Source organism: Setaria viridis, chromosome 6, assembly GCF_005286985.2.
Source record: "Setaria viridis chromosome 6, Setaria_viridis_v4.0, whole genome shotgun sequence".
Classification (NCBI taxonomy): Eukaryota; Viridiplantae; Streptophyta; class Magnoliopsida; order Poales; family Poaceae; genus Setaria; species Setaria viridis.
The window spans coordinates 10,553,542-10,570,660 of NC_048268.2; the positions used below are offsets into that span (position 1 = coordinate 10,553,542).

Consider the following 17,119-nt stretch of genomic DNA (forward strand, 5'->3'; position numbering starts at 1 on the left):
ACCAGGCCACCACAACCTAACCGATAACCATCCATCTGAATTCTCTACATATTTTGTTACATCTTCAACAACCTAGTTTCGGAGCATCCCTCTGGTCTCTTTCAGCCAAACTAGCTTCGAATTTGAGCTCCACGCTCCGCCACCGCCGTACCAGATATTCAAAGAGAACTAAACAAGCAGGTGGTACTGAAACCTGCACCGTGTCGTCCAACGATACCAATACAAACATTTCTAGCACACCCAATAAAATCGTCCCAGAAAAGGCACATTCATACTGCCATACCAACCGACCGATCTGAAACTGCAATTGAATCCAGTCCAATTGAATCGAGCCCTAAATTTGCCGGCATTCAAGCTGCCGTCAGGGTTGTACGAGTACCGTCAGGCACAATCTGCGTTTGGATGCGTCAGTGACCTGTTACCCTTCTCCTTTTGATCTGAAATCTCAGTGCAGAGGATGCTCAATGATGGGCACATGGGGAAATCAGTGAGCCGCAGATGAAAAGGTGACACAGAATCTATTGAAGCTGCAGCAATGCTGTACAGAGATGCAGATGAGGACGATGAGACAATCAGCCGGACCACATGGCTGGATGGCTCCTAGATTGAGACCGCTCATTCATGGCATCATGATCATGCACACTACTCGCAATAGCAAAGTTTCTGTCAGCTTTATCGTTCAAGAGTTGTTCTGGTGATACAGGGGAGGAACCACTCAAAACAAAACCAACCAGATGTGATCAACAAGGCGTCACTATACAACAGCTCAGGCACAAATTCTTTGTAGATTCAGATCTTAAGAATCTAAGGTACATATATCAACCATGTTAAACTTCAAAACTTGACCAAAGTTCACTTGTCCTGCTAAGGATAACACAGCAGGTTGGCATGAAAGCCAACTAACCTGAGGTATACCCATTTTAGATACAGTGGACGAGCTATTCGGAGTCTGATGAGTCGCCAGTGCCTGATTGCCGGACACTTCGTTTGGAGGCAGCGGCGGCCTGCTTCGACACAAACGCAGACCCTTCTCCATCGAGGAAGATCACTTGGGATTTCGCGAGGCGTTCCTCCAGATCCTCAGTGCTGAAGTCATCTTTGCCACCAAGCTCATCGAAGCCAACCTTGTGATACCAGAAGAAAGAAAAATGATTGTATGTTAAATACAAAGCTAACGAATCAGCTAACAATAGTGTTCACTTACCACATAATCCTCAACCTTGGCATTCTTTACTATAGCAAGGGTTGGAAGGACGACGATCTTGAGCTTCTCCGTCAGGAATGGAGCCTTCTCAGCATGAACCTTAATAAACCGTGTCTCTACATGCTGTTTCGCAAGAATTGACAAATGTTTGTCCAAAACCTGCAGACCAAGAGTGAGATGTGATAAAAATTTTGGATAGTGCAGCATTGAACATGGCATCGCTGGTACCAGAAATGCAAATAACCAAAAGAATTAATAGATCATAACTGCACTAAAAAGGGTGAAGAAAAAAACATAAGTAATAATATCTCTGAAATTATAATGGAAAAGTAGTCGATGGAGGTTAAGTTTGTGACTTTTCCTATACAGAATGTCATCCATGCAACCCAAACCGCACTCATAGTGCAAATACATATATCTACATTTTAAGTTCACAATGCTCCATAAGAGAGCAGAATGTCATACAAGGAAGATGGAACACATTCACGATGGAACTCATGAACCCAAATCCGGTGAAAATGCCTCAGTTTGTTGTAATATTTTACCCTAAAAACGGAAGAACCACGTGCATCTGGTGGCCCACAACTAGATTTACATTCATGGAAGAGATGGTCCACTACAAACTAACGGCTGGGTGACAAGCAAAAAAAAAATGCTATCGAGAGTCTGCACATGACGAAATGCAGTGAAGTTGCTGAACCAACCCTCTTCTATTGATTGCTACCATCAAAGCTTAGCCCTGTACAGCTAACTCATTATTCCACGATGCACTCGAACTCATTATAATTCTTCTCAGAAGCCTAGAATGTAAGTAAGGAATCACAAGTCATTTATCTGAATGGCTGGCGTTTGTAGGGGACTAAGAATCAACATTTGTTGGAGGTAGCATGTTTTGGTATGTAGAGGACTAAGAATGGTTTGTCAATCAAATACTGTATAATACTTGGTATGAAGTCCCCAAGATTGGCTTCTATTAGGCCAAAGGGAGTTCAAGATGTCACAAGTGTTTGGATTTTGCATGCGCAGATGGCAAGACCAAAAGATGTTGAGGTGGAGGAGGCAACAAAGGGAGTGAAGGTGTATAACACAGGAAGGTTAGAACTTAAGCTGAGTTGGCGGCACACCAGAAGCAATTGAGAAAGAGCAGATACAACGTCTTAGTATACTACATGCTCCATTCCTAAACCTTTCTTGGATGCCTCCCCAACCCAAATACCATGTCTACTGAATCAAGTCATATCTTCTAATATTGAGCATTACAAAATCCATGTCATTCACCTGTATTCACCTGCGAATAAAATATTTATTGCGTTCAAAAATACAAGTGTTGTCTAAGATTAGCAAGTTGCTAAGCAGGCAAGTATGTTTAAAAAAGCACCTTCGCACTCTTGCGATGAAGAAAAAAATAAAAGCCTATTTAACTTCTCACATGGATGATAGAAGCAGGATGCGAATAGGTGCTACCATGAACCAAACTCCTAAAGGCAAGGTTGGTTCCAAAAGGTTATATGGGCTATTGCATTCTTGCCCCTATTTTTTTGAACTCTAATTATGATTTTACCCTCGGTTTTGTTCACTGTGTGATTTCACCGTTACTTTTTGAATTTGAAGAGAGAGTTTACCCCTACTCCGTGAACAGCACATAACGGTGTCAAATAAGTTGAAGGAAGACAAATTTGACCTTATAAATATGCCCCTACTTTGTTGTCTCAACATAGCAGGTCCCGAGCCCTAGTAAAGGAGGAGGGTTGTGATAGGCTTGGCGAGCCAACGTTAAACCTAGCCAGTCTAACGGAGATGAAACCCAAGAGAAATCCGTTGGGGCATAACCCTCCTAGCGACGCGCTATATCAGAACCCAGGTATGGTGTTAAATGGGCAAGGGCCGGGTCGCCTCCCCCTTGGTGACGCGTCGTGTCGCGATCTGGGCATGGTGTCAATTAAGCAAGGATCGGGTCGTCGTTTCCTTAGTGGCGCGCTACATCGGCGCCCGGGTGTAGTGAAAAATGAGCAAGGGTCTTCACATCTCTCTCGACGGGTGCAAGGGGCAAGGAAGCTAGTCGAACCAACTAGGATTCGTGTAGGTAGTTGGAATGTAGGGTCTCTTATAGGTAAGTTAAGAAAGTTAGTTGACGTAGCAACTAGGAGGCGTGTAAATATCTTATGCGTTCAAGAGACTAAATGGAAGGGCCAGAAGGCGAAGGAGGTGGACAATACCGGTTTCAAGCTTTGGTACACAGGGACAGCTGCAAATAGAAATTGAGTGAGAGTTTTGATTGACAAGAGTCTCAAGGATGGAGTGGTGAACGTGAGAAGGCAAGGGGATAGGATTATCCTAGTTAGGCTTGTCGTTGGTGATATGGTCCTAAACGTAATTAGTGCATATGTCCCCCAAGTAGGCCACGATAAGAGTGCTAAGAGGCTTTTCTGGGAAGATTTAGATAGCCTGGTTAGAATTGTACCTTCTAGCAAGAAGCTTTTCATAGGAGATCTTAATGGGCATGTAGGTACAACAAGTGCAGGCTTCAAGGCGGTTCATGGAGGTTTTGGGTATGGTAGTAGGAATCAGGAGGAAGTCTTGGACTTTGCAGTAGCTTTTGACTTGATGATAGCGAACACTTTCTTTAGGAAGAGACGGTCCCATTTAGAGACTTTTAGTAGTGGCCAACACTATAGCCAGATTGACTTTATCCTCACAAGAAGAGGATAAACGGGCATGCTTGGATTGCAAGGTGATACAAGGGGAATGTGTTGTTTGTCAACATAAGCTTGTGGTGGTGGACTTTCATTTTCAGATGTACACACGCAGGGACAAACAAGCCAAGATTGCAAGAACAAAGTGGTGGAACCTGAAAGAGGAGATGTCAGAGGTCTTCAAGGAAAGGGTAATAAAAGCGGACCCTTGGAAGGAAGGAGCGGAGGCAAACAACATGTGGGAGACGATGGCAAACTGCATTCGGAAGGTGGCCTTGAAGGTGCTTGAAGTGACCAGGGGGGTAGAGGCATAGATAAAGATACTTGGTAGTGGAATGAGGAAGTCCAAAGGACTATTAAGGAGAAGAAAGAATACTATAGGCGCTTGTTCCATGACAGGAGTGTGGACAACATAGAGAAGTACGAGGCAATAAGTGTGGCAAAGGGTAGGGCGTATGAGGATATTTACCAACAATTAGGTACGAAGGAAGGAGAGAAGGACATCTATAGGATGGCTAAGGTTCGTGAGAGAAAGACGAGGGACTTCAACCATGTTAAGTGAATTAAGGATGAAATAGAGAACATCTTGGTAAAGGAGGATGAGATCAAACATAGATGGCAAGAGTATTTTGACAAATTGTTCAATGGTGAGAATGAGAACACAACCTTGCAGTTGGATGACTTTTTTGATGACACCAACAGGCACTTTGCGCAGAAGATCCAAGAATCTGAGGTCGGAGAGGCGTTGAAAAGGATGAAAAGTGGTAAGGCGATGGGCCCGGATGGTATCCCAATTAAAGTGTGGAGATGCCTCGGGGACATAGCCATAGTATGGCTAACCAAGTTGTTAAACCATATCTTTCGGTCAAACAAGATGCCGAAAGAGTGAAGGAAAAGTATACTGGTACCAATATACAAGAATAAGGGAGATATTCAAAGTTGTACTAATTACCGAGGAATTAAGTTGATGAGCCATACTATGAAGCTATGGGAGAGTTATCGAGCATCGTTTGAGAAGGATAACACGGATCTCTATGAACTAATTTGGTTTCATGCCTAGAAGGTCAACCATGGAAGCTATTTTCTTAATAAGACAAGTTATGGAGCGGTATAGGGAGAAGAAGAAGAACCTCCACATGGTTTTCATTGACTTGGAGAAGGCATATGACAAAATACCAAGGAATTTTATGTGGTGGGCTTTGGACAATATAAAGTCCCAACAAAGTACGTTGGACTGATTAAGGACATGTACAACAATGTTGTAACTAGAGCCCGTATAAGTGATGGCGACACAAATGACAAACATAAAGTCCCAACAAAGTACGTTGGACTGATTAAGGACTGAATAGGACTGCATCGCGGGGCTACTTTTGAGCCCTTATCTATTTGCCTTGGTGATGGATGAGGTAACAAGGGATATTTTCAAGCGGATATCCCTTTGTGTATGCTCTTCACGGATGATGTAGTGCTAGTTGACGAAAGTCAAGCAGGAGTAAATAGTAAACTGGAGTTGTGGCGGGAGACCCTAGAGTCAAAAGGTTTAGACTCAGTAGAACTAAAACTGAATATATGAGATGTGACTTTAGCACTACTACACATGAGGAGGGAGATGTCAATTTGGAAAGCCAAGTAGTGCCCAGGAAGGATACATTTCGATATTTGGGATCAATGCTACAACAAGATGGGGATATTGATGAGGATGTTAGTTATATAATCAAAGCAGGGAGGATGAAGTGGCGCCAAGCATCAGGAATTTTATATCACAAGAGGGTTCCATTGAAGCTAAAAGGCAAGTTTTATAGGACGGCGATTAGACCTGCAATGTTGTATGGTGCAGAATGTTGGCCTACAAAAAGACGACATGACTAGCAGATAAGTGTTGCGGAAATGCGTATGTTGCTTTGGATTTGTAGTCATACAAGGGATCGAGTCCGGAATAAGGATATGCGTGATAGGTTAGGGGTAGCACCAATTGAAGAAAAGCTTATCCAACACCGGCTGTGGTTTGGACATGTCCAACGAAGGCCTCCGAAGGCACCGGTACGTAGTGGAACCCTAAGACGTGATAGTAATGTGAAGAGAAGCAGAGGAAGACCAAAATTGACATGGGAAGAGGCAATAAAAGGAGATTTGAAGGGATAGAATATACCCAAAGATTTAGCCCTGGATAGGAGTGCTTGGAAAACAGCTATTCATGTGCCCGAACCCTAATTTGTGGCTCTTGTTGGGTTTCAACTCTAGCCTACCCCAACTTCTAGGACTGAAAAGCTATGTTGTTGTTGTTGTTGTTGAAATATGCCCCTAATTTTTTGAGAAATTACTGATTTCGCCCCTATTTCCTTAAACTCCATCCCTTGGGAATAAATTACTCCATGGTGGCCACCAGGATTGTAACAGGATTCCATTTGTCTCTTTTACTCAATACAATCTGAAACCCATTAGGGAATAATTAGTAAGTTGTTGTTCCAAAAGGTATAATCCATTCCTTTCAATGAAACAAGGAAAATGAGGACAGTGAGGTTAGTTTTTTAGCTAGGTGCCCTTCTCTTTGCTTTACGAATCTGCTCCTATTTCAACTAGGGTAATAATCTTTTAACCTGCTAGAATCTCCGTTATTTCCTTGTGCTCTGCCCGCAGGCTGCACCAACTGAGCAGCAGCCTACCAATGCAAGGTGCAAGAGGCTGGAGCAGGACTGCAGCTCTGATCCACAGGCGCTGGAGATGGAACTGCATCTCTGAGGGAGTCGAACTCGCTCCTGCCTACAGGAGATCTTGAGGCCCCAAGAGGAGGCTGAACGCGAGCTACGGGAGCTGCGGGAAGCTGACGTGAGGTGCTAGAGGCCGAAGAAGGACTAGCCGCCGCTCGCCGAAGATGACTAGCCGGCCATTGCCGCTCGCTTGGCTCCCGCACGAGGCCACACCCGCGCCCACGCCGCAGGCCAGCACGCCTGCCCGCCCACCGCCACCGGACATCATCACCTACCGCATGCTGGAGTTAGGAGAGATACTGAGAGGAGAACGGTGAAGGCCTAAAGGTATGAAGGGATAAGGGATATTTTTTGTCTTATCACCATACTATGAAGGGTTATTTTTTAATTCATTTATTCTGGATCCAACTAACAGAGTTAGGAATAAGGGTAAACAGAGTCTTCTAATTCAAAAAGTAGGGGTAAAATTATAAAGTGAACAAAACAAAAATGAGGGTAAAACCACAATTGGAGTTCAGAGTAGGGGCAAGAACGCAATACTCCCAAGGTTATAATAAAGCACATGTAAGAAACTGTAATGATACATTTGCATAAGTGGTAAGGATAAACAATGATAAGAATATCGATTTGTGCATCCTCAACTTTGAGCGGTTCCTTCAATAGTTGGATGCGAAGGATATTTTCCTCCATGGTGATTTACATGAAGAGATCTACCTGGAATTCTGGATATCCCTTCTGGATATGGAAATAGAAAGGTTGTTATCAGGGTTGCAAACTCAAGAAGTCAATCTATGGCCTATAGCAATATCCAGAAGCATGATTCAACAGATTCACACAAATGATTAGTAGCATGGGCTACTTTTACAACCAACCATAATACTTATTAGCCATTTAAAAAAATGTTATTTGTGCAAATTGTCAGTTTTAGCCTTCACAAGTCATCATCTTCTCCCACTGACACCCACTTGTCGATAATCCTCCCACAGCCACCTCCCCATCTACTAACCTACCACGTAACACTCTCCAACTGCTTCTAAGACTAACACATTTCCTAGAGACTTGCCCCCAAACTTGACATTTGCATCGGAAATAGAGCTGGCACAAAAAAAGGAAAGAAAAAAGAAAAGAGAGAGGGAGAGAGAGGAAGCTAGCTTCCAAACCGTCCATCAGCTTTGAAAAACTTATTTAGGGGGAAAACACATAAAGAGAGGGGAATATAGAACTTTCTAGGGGGATACCCACACAACCTGGAAGTACTCGGAACCCAGGTGGCCATCCTCTCTAGTGGAGGCTCTACAAACTGTCTCAATGCAGATAACATCAGTGCAAACCTTTGGCTTATGCTACGTATCAAGTATCTTCCAATTGAAGATATGCTGAAATGCTAAATAAAATGTGCAGTACAACAAAATCCCACTTAAAATACAGGTGCAGTACGTGCACTCACTCAAATGAGGGGCTGAAAAAATAAAGCTTGAGCAGCAGCATTGCAACAACTGGGACATTAGCACTTCAAGTCTAAGAACATGCCTCTGGTGCGGGACGCGTCTACCAGTGGCACATAAACTGGTAAGTGATAACATTCGCTCACAAAGAAACTGGCAAGTGATAACATAATATCTGTGCCATCCTTCGGTGAGTTCCTAGTGAATATAAGTCTTTTGTGAATGTTTCTTACGTGGTGCCATAGTGCCAAAAGTGGCCGAGATGTGAAAGAACAATTATCCAAAACAACACTTGATAGCTCATACTGATAAATCCTAACAATACATTATCATTATTTTGGGGATATTTTGCTAAAGGCACAGACCTGACATACATTTGAATGGGTTGATAAAAAATAATCCAGCATATATCTACTTGAAAGCCCCTTTAAGTGTGCAAGTATTTTGAGTTGATCAACGCACTAGTCAAGTACAAATCCTTTTCAGATAGGGTCAGCTTCAAACTTTTGGCTGACCCTCCAAATCAGTATTCTAAACAGAGATTGCTAAGAGAAATTTCTGTAAGATGCAAGTAAAGATTAACACAACAGGTTGAATGTTGGATATTTTGTGATCTTCTCGGATAACAACTGAGAGGAACTTGTCGCGCAAGTTCTCCACCTAAACTCGCATCAAATTAGTTGCTGTGCTGTGATCGGCAAGCACACATAACATAATCTAGGACTCGGCCCCAGTCCCTCTTGCACCTCTTTTTTTTTTGGAACGAACGGCAACAGATTGCGCCATTTCTATTGATATAGAAGAGATTTACAAGTAACTGGCCCCAGCAGACTGGTGATCAAAGAAAATTGGAGCTCAAAAAAGGAGAGCTGAAAAACAAAAACCAGGCAGGAGGCTGCCCGAACTGTACACAACAAGAGACCTAAATCTCTCCCAACAGGCCGGCCAGGTGCTTCGCGCCGGCCATCTCCCAAGCACGATCCTCTTCTTTGATCTGTAGCATTAAAACATGAGCCGGGCGTTCTTTTCTTTGGAAGGTTCTAGCGTTTCTCTCTAGCCACAACTGCCAAGAGACGAGCAATAGTAGGGAGTGGAGTCCTTTCTTGGGGACCCCCGCCAGGGCGCCCATGTGCATCCACCATTCCTTTACAGTCACCGATTGCTCCCACTGTGCCGGGTTTAACTGGGCATAACTATGGTCCTGCACTCAACTATGAGGTGTTTAAATGCCTGAAATGCAAGTTCTGATCACATTGTTTTGTGGGGCCAAAATAAACTATGCTAAGCAACTATAGGCATTGAACTTCTTGGGTGATATTCTAGAGCTTTTGGATTAACTGGCAGCATAATGCAAAATGTGTGTCTAAGTTCCATTTAATTCATCAGGAGAAAGAGCTTATGTTAGATTATCAACAAATCGATGACAGTAAGTTAAACAGAAAGACTAAATCTGTAGAATGGAGCTGCTGTCACTAAATCTTGCGGATGACTCTGCTACATGCAACACGAACAATACTAGGACGAGAATGGGATGACCTAATCTTGATCTACTCAAATCACAGCACAACACAAATACAATCCCCAACGGGACTCACACAATTCACCACGAGATCCGCATCCGGACCAAGCCAAGCCATAGCGCAGCAATGAGAGAGAAGTCCCGAACCTTGCATGGCCAGTTGTCGCGGTAGAAGTGGCATACGAGGCGCTCGCTGGCCTTGGCGGCGGAGAAGAACTCCTTCTCGGGGACCTCGGCGTACTCCCCGTGCCCCTGCGCGCGCCACTTGGCGCGGCGCTCGGCGGCGCGGCGCATCTGCTGGATCCGGCGCTCCCGCAGGGCCTCGATGTCGTCGGGGTCGAGGCGGTCGAGCGCGGAGATCTCCTCGTCGAGCTTGTCCTCCACGGCCTTCGCGGCCGTCAGCACCTGCTTCTCCAGGATCTGCAGGCAACCAGCCCGGCCGCCGCCGCCGCGTCAGGGAGAGCGAACAGAGAGCAAGAGAGGGTGGGTTGAGGAGGAGCCGATGGATGGTTACCTGGCTGACGACTTCGTCCATGGCGGCGCAGTAGGAGGGAGGTGACGCCGGCGGCTGGCCGAGATCGGATTTGGGAAGCGAACGCCGGAGAGTGAGGAGTGGGGAGCGAGAGGGACGGAGGTGGTTGTTGGGAATGTTGCGAGTGATGGGCCTCCAACGGGGATTTGTGCGAAGAAGTTGGGCTTCCAAATTGGTATTACGGCCCAGCTTGCAGATTTTCCCACGTCACGTCCCTGTCACCTTTTCGGTGGTAAAATGAATTTTCGCGGGCTATTAGAATATTTTCACCAAGCGCCTTTTTTATCCGAGAGCTAAATTTTAGCTCTGCACTTTTAGCCTAAAATTTAGCTCTTGGGATCCAATCTAGCCCAAAATTTAGCTCTTGGGATCCAATCAGGTGGGCAAAACGTGGCAAAGAGCTAAAATTTGGACTAAAACTTTTAGATCCCAAAGAGAACCTAAAAAGGCCTAAAAGTGTTCCTCCCCACCATTTTCCACCTCCTGCCCTCCTTTCCTCTCTCTCCTCCGCCTCCCACCCGCCGACACCCTCCCGTCCGTCGCCGCCCGCCCCCGTCCGCCGACCTCCCTCGCCGCTCGCCCGCCCGTCATTGCCTGTCCCCTTCCTCGCGCGGAGATCTGTCGACGCCGGCCCCCGGATCTCGCCGCAACGGGCCGCGGCGAGTCCACGGGAGACCCCGGCCTCCGCCGCAGTCACCGGCGACGACGATGACCGCGCCACCGCCTCGCCTTCCGCCACCTCCTCCTCCGCCTCCGCCTCACCCCCGCCGCTACCTCGTCCTCCGCCTCCTCCTCCGCTTCCGCCTCGACCTCGCCGCCGGCGGCCACGATGCCGCCGGTCACTGGATCTGGGGGCCGCGGCCGCCGGCGGGGAGGAGAGCGCCGCGACCGCTGGCAGGAGGGAGGACGATGGGGACAAGCTCGCCGCCCCTCTCGCTGTCCGATCTCACTGGAGGTGATGCGGGCGGCCTCCCGCCCGGCCCCCGCCGCCTTCGCCGTCGCCACCCCTTTCCCTCGCCCGGCTCCCACTGTGGGCGCGGCTGGTGGGGAGGGGAGGGCCGCGGCTGGAGGAGCGAGTGGGCGAGGGAGCGAGTAATGATGAAGGCTAGAGAGGGCTGGAGTGGGGTCATTAATGAAGGGGCAAATCAGTCATTGTTTGATGAGAGACTAAAGTTTAGCTCATGGATCCAAACACCCCAACAGTAAAGTTTAGGGGCTAAAATTTAGTCCATGAACTAGTGATCCAAACACTACCCAAGTCTTCTTACATTTTATTTTGATTTGAGATAGAGTCATTTCTGACTTTTGCCCACGTCTCGGTGCACACAGATATACATAAACAGATAAAAAGAGAAAAAAAAAAGAAAAAGAAAGAGGTTTCCACGATCCTAAATCATCATGACCTCTGCTGGTATATCAAAAGCCTGCGTTAAAATCACCTTTTACCGATATGCCACCACCCGTAGGGTAATGTCGATGCAGCACCGGATCTGCCTTAAGAGCAGCCACAATGTACATGTAAAGGTAACATTAAGCATTTAATGCAACTATAGGAGAGCACTAGAATCATTATGGGTAATGTTCTCATATTTTCTGTGAGTGTCAGAAATTCTGACACCAGCCGGAAGTATTCAAAAACTTCCGACCATGAGTCCTCGGCTGATTTTATCTGACGGCATCGGAAGTTCCGATGATGTGTCGGAAGTTCCGATAACAGTCACCGGATGTTTTTTGAAACTTCCAAGGAGAGGCTCTCAGTCGTTTTAATCTAACTTTGTCGGAAGTTTCGACAAGCACATAAATGTATAGTAATAGCTAGTTTTGGGGGCTCGGATATAAATACCCCCTCAATCCCCCATTCATTGTTGCTAAACAGCTCGAGCTAAAACAGCCCCAAGCATTAAATACTCCTCCCCCGCTCCTATTTGAGCTAAATCCTTGAGAGTTTGAGCTAGGGATTGGGTGAGAGCAAGATTGAAGGTGTGAGTCTTGAGAATTTGAGTGTGAGGTCCAACAAATTCATATCAAGAGCACTCCAAAGCATCTTTGACCATCGATTCGCGTTTGTTACTCTTGAAGCTTGCTTCTAGACAGCTAGGCATCGCCCATTTGAGTGCCCTCTTTGTGTGGTGCGCCCGGTAACGTTTGTATCACCCATCTTTCGTGGATTTATATTAAGTGACTCAATCCTCCTTTGTGGTTGATTGAGAGAGATAAAGGGTTAGTGAGGAACGGGCTCTTTGTGAGCTCCTCAACGGAGACGTAGCTTCCTTTGTGGAAGTGAATTTCGGTAAACAAATCCTTGTCTCTTGTGCTTATTGTGTTCTTCGTGTTCATATTGACCTAGAAGCTTGATTTAAGCCGATCTATAAATTTGTGTGGTTCCTTGCATATCTATCACCTGCAGTAGTCTTTACATTTCATTTATAATCTTTTGAGTCAAGCAGAATTGGCAGATTTAGGTTTCATTTTGAATTTCATTTAGCTCACTTTCTACTGTTGGAAGTTCCGACCCATCGAAAGTTCCGGCACAACGTCGGAAGTTTCGACATATCTAATACCGTTGCGAAGTTTTTCAGGAAAAATTTGAAGTTAGTTAATGTGAAGATTCTCTGTTCTCTCCGTGAACAGTAGTATGTACTATTCTTTGATTCATTCTCCTTTCTATGACAATGGGCCATTGCATGCAACTTTTTTCTTTGCACCGGATGCCCAAGTTAGCTTCTAGTTCCAAGCTAGCACCTCCAGCAAAATTTGCTCCAGTGATTAGCTAGGGTGCTATCTCCTTCTCTTTCCTCTTCGCACCCTAAAAACACCACACTGGAGCTGCCCTTAGGCTTGTGGTGTACCACAAACGAATAAAAACTAATAAAAATTGTCGAATCTCTCTCTCCTCCATCCCATTCTTCTCTCTCCAATGTCGTTGCCTACTCCCCCACCACTAGGAGTAAGCCGAGAAGATGCCCTGCGGCTCCAGCTAAGACAGTGCAAGGTCGGCGACAACCTTCCCCTATCCCATCATCGTCGAACCCGAAAAAGGAGCCGTGAGAGAAGAAATTGATTGAGATATAACTCATATCATGAAAGTCATTGGCAGTCACACCTTGAAATCCACCGGCTTGGGAGCCAATCCTATTGATGCGAGAGCCATAAGTTCACAAGCACTTGATGTTTCAAGTGGGGGATGCCCCCATAGCCGAATCGAAGGATGAAGCTCGGTGACGACGAAGACAATGATGTCCTTGTAGGGCACAATGAAGAGCAGGCACACCTTGGAGCCGGAGCCATGGGTGAGGAAAGAAGCACTCGATTTTACAAAGATCTGGTCGGCAGCTACCGGATTTGGTGAATGTGAGTTGAGATTTCATGGGATTGGAGGAGGGGTAAGCAGAAGCGAGAAGGGTGAGTGTCGCTGATGCGGAGGAGAAGGAACCCGGGAAGAGAAGGCCGGTGGTTGGATTGGACTTTTTTATACCCATGTTAATGCTACCTTTTTCGCACGCTACCTTTTTACGTTTCCATTGTGCATGGAAAAGTAACAAACGATAACTTTTTTGGACCCATGCTCTTACCTCAAGGAGGTGTTGCAAAGTCATGATGAACATTCTGAGTCACGTTGGAAGCCACGAAAGAGCTACGCAAAATGGTTAACGCATTGGGAACGTGAAATGCTTAAAACTTGTAAACGTTAGAACATATATGAATTTTATAGGAAATATGTGAAAAATAATTGAAAACCCGTTGAATTGCAAGTGCAATTTTTTCTCATATAATTAATTAATTTAGTTAAGGTCCCGTCCAACCAGTTCGCACACGGCCCACCCGACAGTGCTCACGCATCCTCGCATTCCTCTTCCAGTCTTCCTCCATCTCCACCCTCACGCAGCGGCGGCGCGAAGGGAGCGGCGGAACGCGACGATGTCGGCGACGACGGCGGCGGTGCCCTTCTGGCGCGCGGCTGGGATGACCTACATCGGCTACTCCAACATCTGCGCCGCGCTGGTGCGCAACTGCCTCAAGGAGCCCTTCAAGTCCGAGGCCGCCTCCCGCGAGAAGGTCCACTTCTCCGTCGCCAAGTGGGCGGACGGCAAGCAGGAGAAGCCCAGTGAGTGCCCTGCCCCTTCCCACCTCCCGATCCGTTCGCTCCCGGCATCCTTTGTTGGATTCTTTTAGATTCCATGCGATCTGCGGGGTTCCTGTGTGCTGTGACCGGATCTTAGGGTTCGCATTTGGCTTCTTGGTGGTGCCTTCAATCTGACCTGCGATTGTTTGATGCTGTTAGCTGAAATATGATGTGTAGAGGAAAACTTAAAAGGATGCCACCTTGGTCATCGTCAATAATAACATTCTGGGGATTTTGGGAATGGGCTAATGACGAGCTGCCCAATTAGTAATGTGACTCCATCTGTTTGAATTCCATGATGCAATTTGAAAACATCAAAAGAAATGCCAGCATTGTGTAAAACGGAGCTACCTAGAAATCCCTGCTGACTACTGTAGTTGATGATTGTAGAGCTGAATGGGTGCTTGTGAAATCTGAATACATTGCATGGTCGATCTTATATGTATGCGTCTCAGGATCTCAACTTTTTGTGGATAGGAAAAAACTAGAGACTTTCGCTTTCCCATTTCGAACTGTAAAAGTTGGATTTAGGGTCCTATGAGAACATACTGAAACCATGATGACGTGCAGCTGCTCTACATTGTTGGATGAAGTTGTGGAGGTATTACTGCTATGCATGAAAACGGGATGCACATCACTACAGGGAATCACGATGGTTGATATAACTTGGAGGAAATCATGGCACTGATGATGTCTAGTCTATCTTGTGTTAGAAAATCTAGCTTGAGGATAGCAATTGATGATATTTGTTGATTCATTCCCCTGACAACGGTGCTGTTTTTTCTATCTCATTTTTTATGTAAATTTTAGAACCATATAATCAGCTGAATGCCTGAATCTGTCATTGCACAAAATCACACATAATTTGGGGGAAAAAGAAAAATCCTCGTAGAAAGAAAACCAATTGTTTTATGAATGTTGATATACCATGTTTCAGTACCTTGTAAGCTAATTCCATGGAATTAGCTCATTATGATTCTAGATGAGATTGAATGTTCCTTAATGATTGGATAAACAGTTGTACCTTCACAGTTTCAGTGCTTAATTGTTCTGCAGATGTCTTATCGAACTTGAACCATGTTAGCAAAAGGATGTTTACAATTGTACACTTGCACAATGAACACTTGGGTAAAATGGTTGAAAACTTGCAATATGTTCTAGTGATCCAAAGCACAGGATATTTCAGTTTCACGCTAGCATCATCCAGGGCACTTGCAATCTGCATAAAAGTAAAGAAATTATAGAAGTATAGTGAGTTTGATATTTCTAGGTGTTCGGATTGGATGTTATTGTTGCTCACAATGATCTTCTGAAATTGCTGCATCTCCATCTATTTTATTTTGAGTAATTAGCAATCTCTTTGATATATGGGAGTGTTTGTTGTTTATATTTTACTTCCATAATGGTTGTTTGCAGCTTGTTTTAAAAATTTTGCAGAAGAAAAATGAATTCCCATACATAGTGTTTTTGTATGTTTCTTTTGAAACTTACTTGGTTCTTCGTTTTCAGCTGTCCGCACAGATTCTGATCAATAAAGGTGCTACGGTGACCTGGGCTGTTCGGATTGAGAAATTATCTCATCCTGGATTTGATGGTCCATCTTGAGATCACTCCATTTCAAGGGATGAGGAATGCAGTGGATCTCTGCATAGACAGCCTGAAAATTCTTTTAGTTTATCCTCCACAAAGTTATATATTAAAAAAATTGAATTTTTATATGGAAGGTAGAAACGTCATATACAACATAAAGGTAATCTGTTCTTGCGAGCTGTTGTACCTGGAATCTGCTATTTAGCAGCTTGATAGTACGGTCAGTGCTGAAGAATAAATTCTTTGTTACAATGGATCCTTTTTGAACAATCTTGAGTTATTATCAATGTTGCTAATTGCTCTTGTCTATTCAAATAATCACGTGTAGTTCGATCTTCCTCTGTCATTTGGTATCAACTATATTTTCGTAATATGTCGTGCCAGTGTCCTGGCCAGACAAAAGGATTCCAAGCTACCCTCAGCTATTTCAAAATTTGCCCCACTAAAGCCACATTACCTGTGTTGCTAGCATATTATGATCTACATGCCGTACTTGATCTGCAGCTGTTTTTACTCCCCTGTGAGTTCTTCGAGAATCAAAATTTATTACGTGTTTCTTGTGAAGTTCTGCGAAGCATCAAACCGTTGTGAATTTCCTCATAGTTTGCCTGCCGATGAATAGAATACTCCTGTAAGAGGGTGTTATCTTGTACCTGGAGTGAGCACAGTGCGAATTTTGTAAGATCAAATGTTTGCTAACATGATTCGGTGAGCTCTGTTTTCAGGCACGAGCGCCAAACGAATTTCAATTTGTATGTGTAATCTATCACAATAAGCTGCATTGAGCCTAGATTGGATCTCACTAACCTATTAAACATTTATAACACATACAAAAAGCGTTTACCTGGAATGTAACAAAACTAGAGTAGATATACTTTCGATTTCAAAGATGGACAATTATTTTGAAGTTGGAGGCGCTAACCAACGGTTTTCTAAAATTATTTTAGATCGTGGTAATAATAGTAGCCAGATGCCAATTGGATCATCCATAACCTATTCGAACTGTCCTTTGTTTACCCCCATCTATTCCATTTCCATGGAGAGCTCTCGTGCCGTCTCCATCTTTAAGAGCTCTCCTATGGCTGGATACGCCCTCATTCTTTACTGCCGCGCCAACAAGGCATTGACAAACCATCATGTTGAATGCCTTCGTGCTAGAACCGCATCTGTCCTGTCTTTTGCTACGAGAAAATTCATCGTGTATTCTTCGATTTTTCAGAAAATATACATCTGACCATAGTTTCTGAAAATCTCTTTTGAAAGAATCATCGTAATAAACTTTGACAACTATTTCTATGTCCAAAT

At 44.8% G+C, this 17,119-nt stretch overlaps 2 protein-coding genes across 3 annotated transcripts; one reads left to right on the top strand and one right to left on the bottom strand.

Annotated features, from left to right (window-relative positions):
• Window positions 1–652: 652 nt before the first annotated feature.
• On the bottom strand, window positions 653–10,243 carry LOC117860971 (thioredoxin domain-containing protein 9 homolog). 2 transcript variants are annotated; one of them, XM_034744417.2, is made up of 4 exons: window positions 10,084–10,243; window positions 9,717–9,989; window positions 1,205–1,363; window positions 653–1,124 (listed from the first exon to the last, which is right to left on the bottom strand). In XM_034744417.2, the coding sequence occupies exons 1-4, from the start codon at window positions 10,102–10,104 to the stop codon at window positions 939–941; spliced, it is 639 nt and encodes a 212-aa protein (XP_034600308.1). In that variant the 5' UTR covers window positions 10,105–10,243; the 3' UTR covers window positions 653–938. The 2 variants fall into 2 exon arrangements, with proteins under 2 accessions (XP_034600308.1, XP_034600309.1); XM_034744418.2 differs by lacking the exons at window positions 653–1,124; window positions 1,205–1,363 and adding an exon at window positions 7,126–9,251.
• Window positions 10,244–13,915: 3,672 nt separating this feature from the next.
• On the top strand, window positions 13,916–16,110 carry LOC140223049 (ATP synthase subunit epsilon, mitochondrial). Its single transcript, XM_072294392.1, has 2 exons — window positions 13,916–14,206; window positions 15,734–16,110. The coding sequence occupies exons 1-2, from the start codon at window positions 14,020–14,022 to the stop codon at window positions 15,757–15,759; spliced, it is 213 nt and encodes a 70-aa protein (XP_072150493.1). The 5' UTR covers window positions 13,916–14,019; the 3' UTR covers window positions 15,760–16,110.
• Window positions 16,111–17,119: the final 1,009 nt, after the last annotated feature.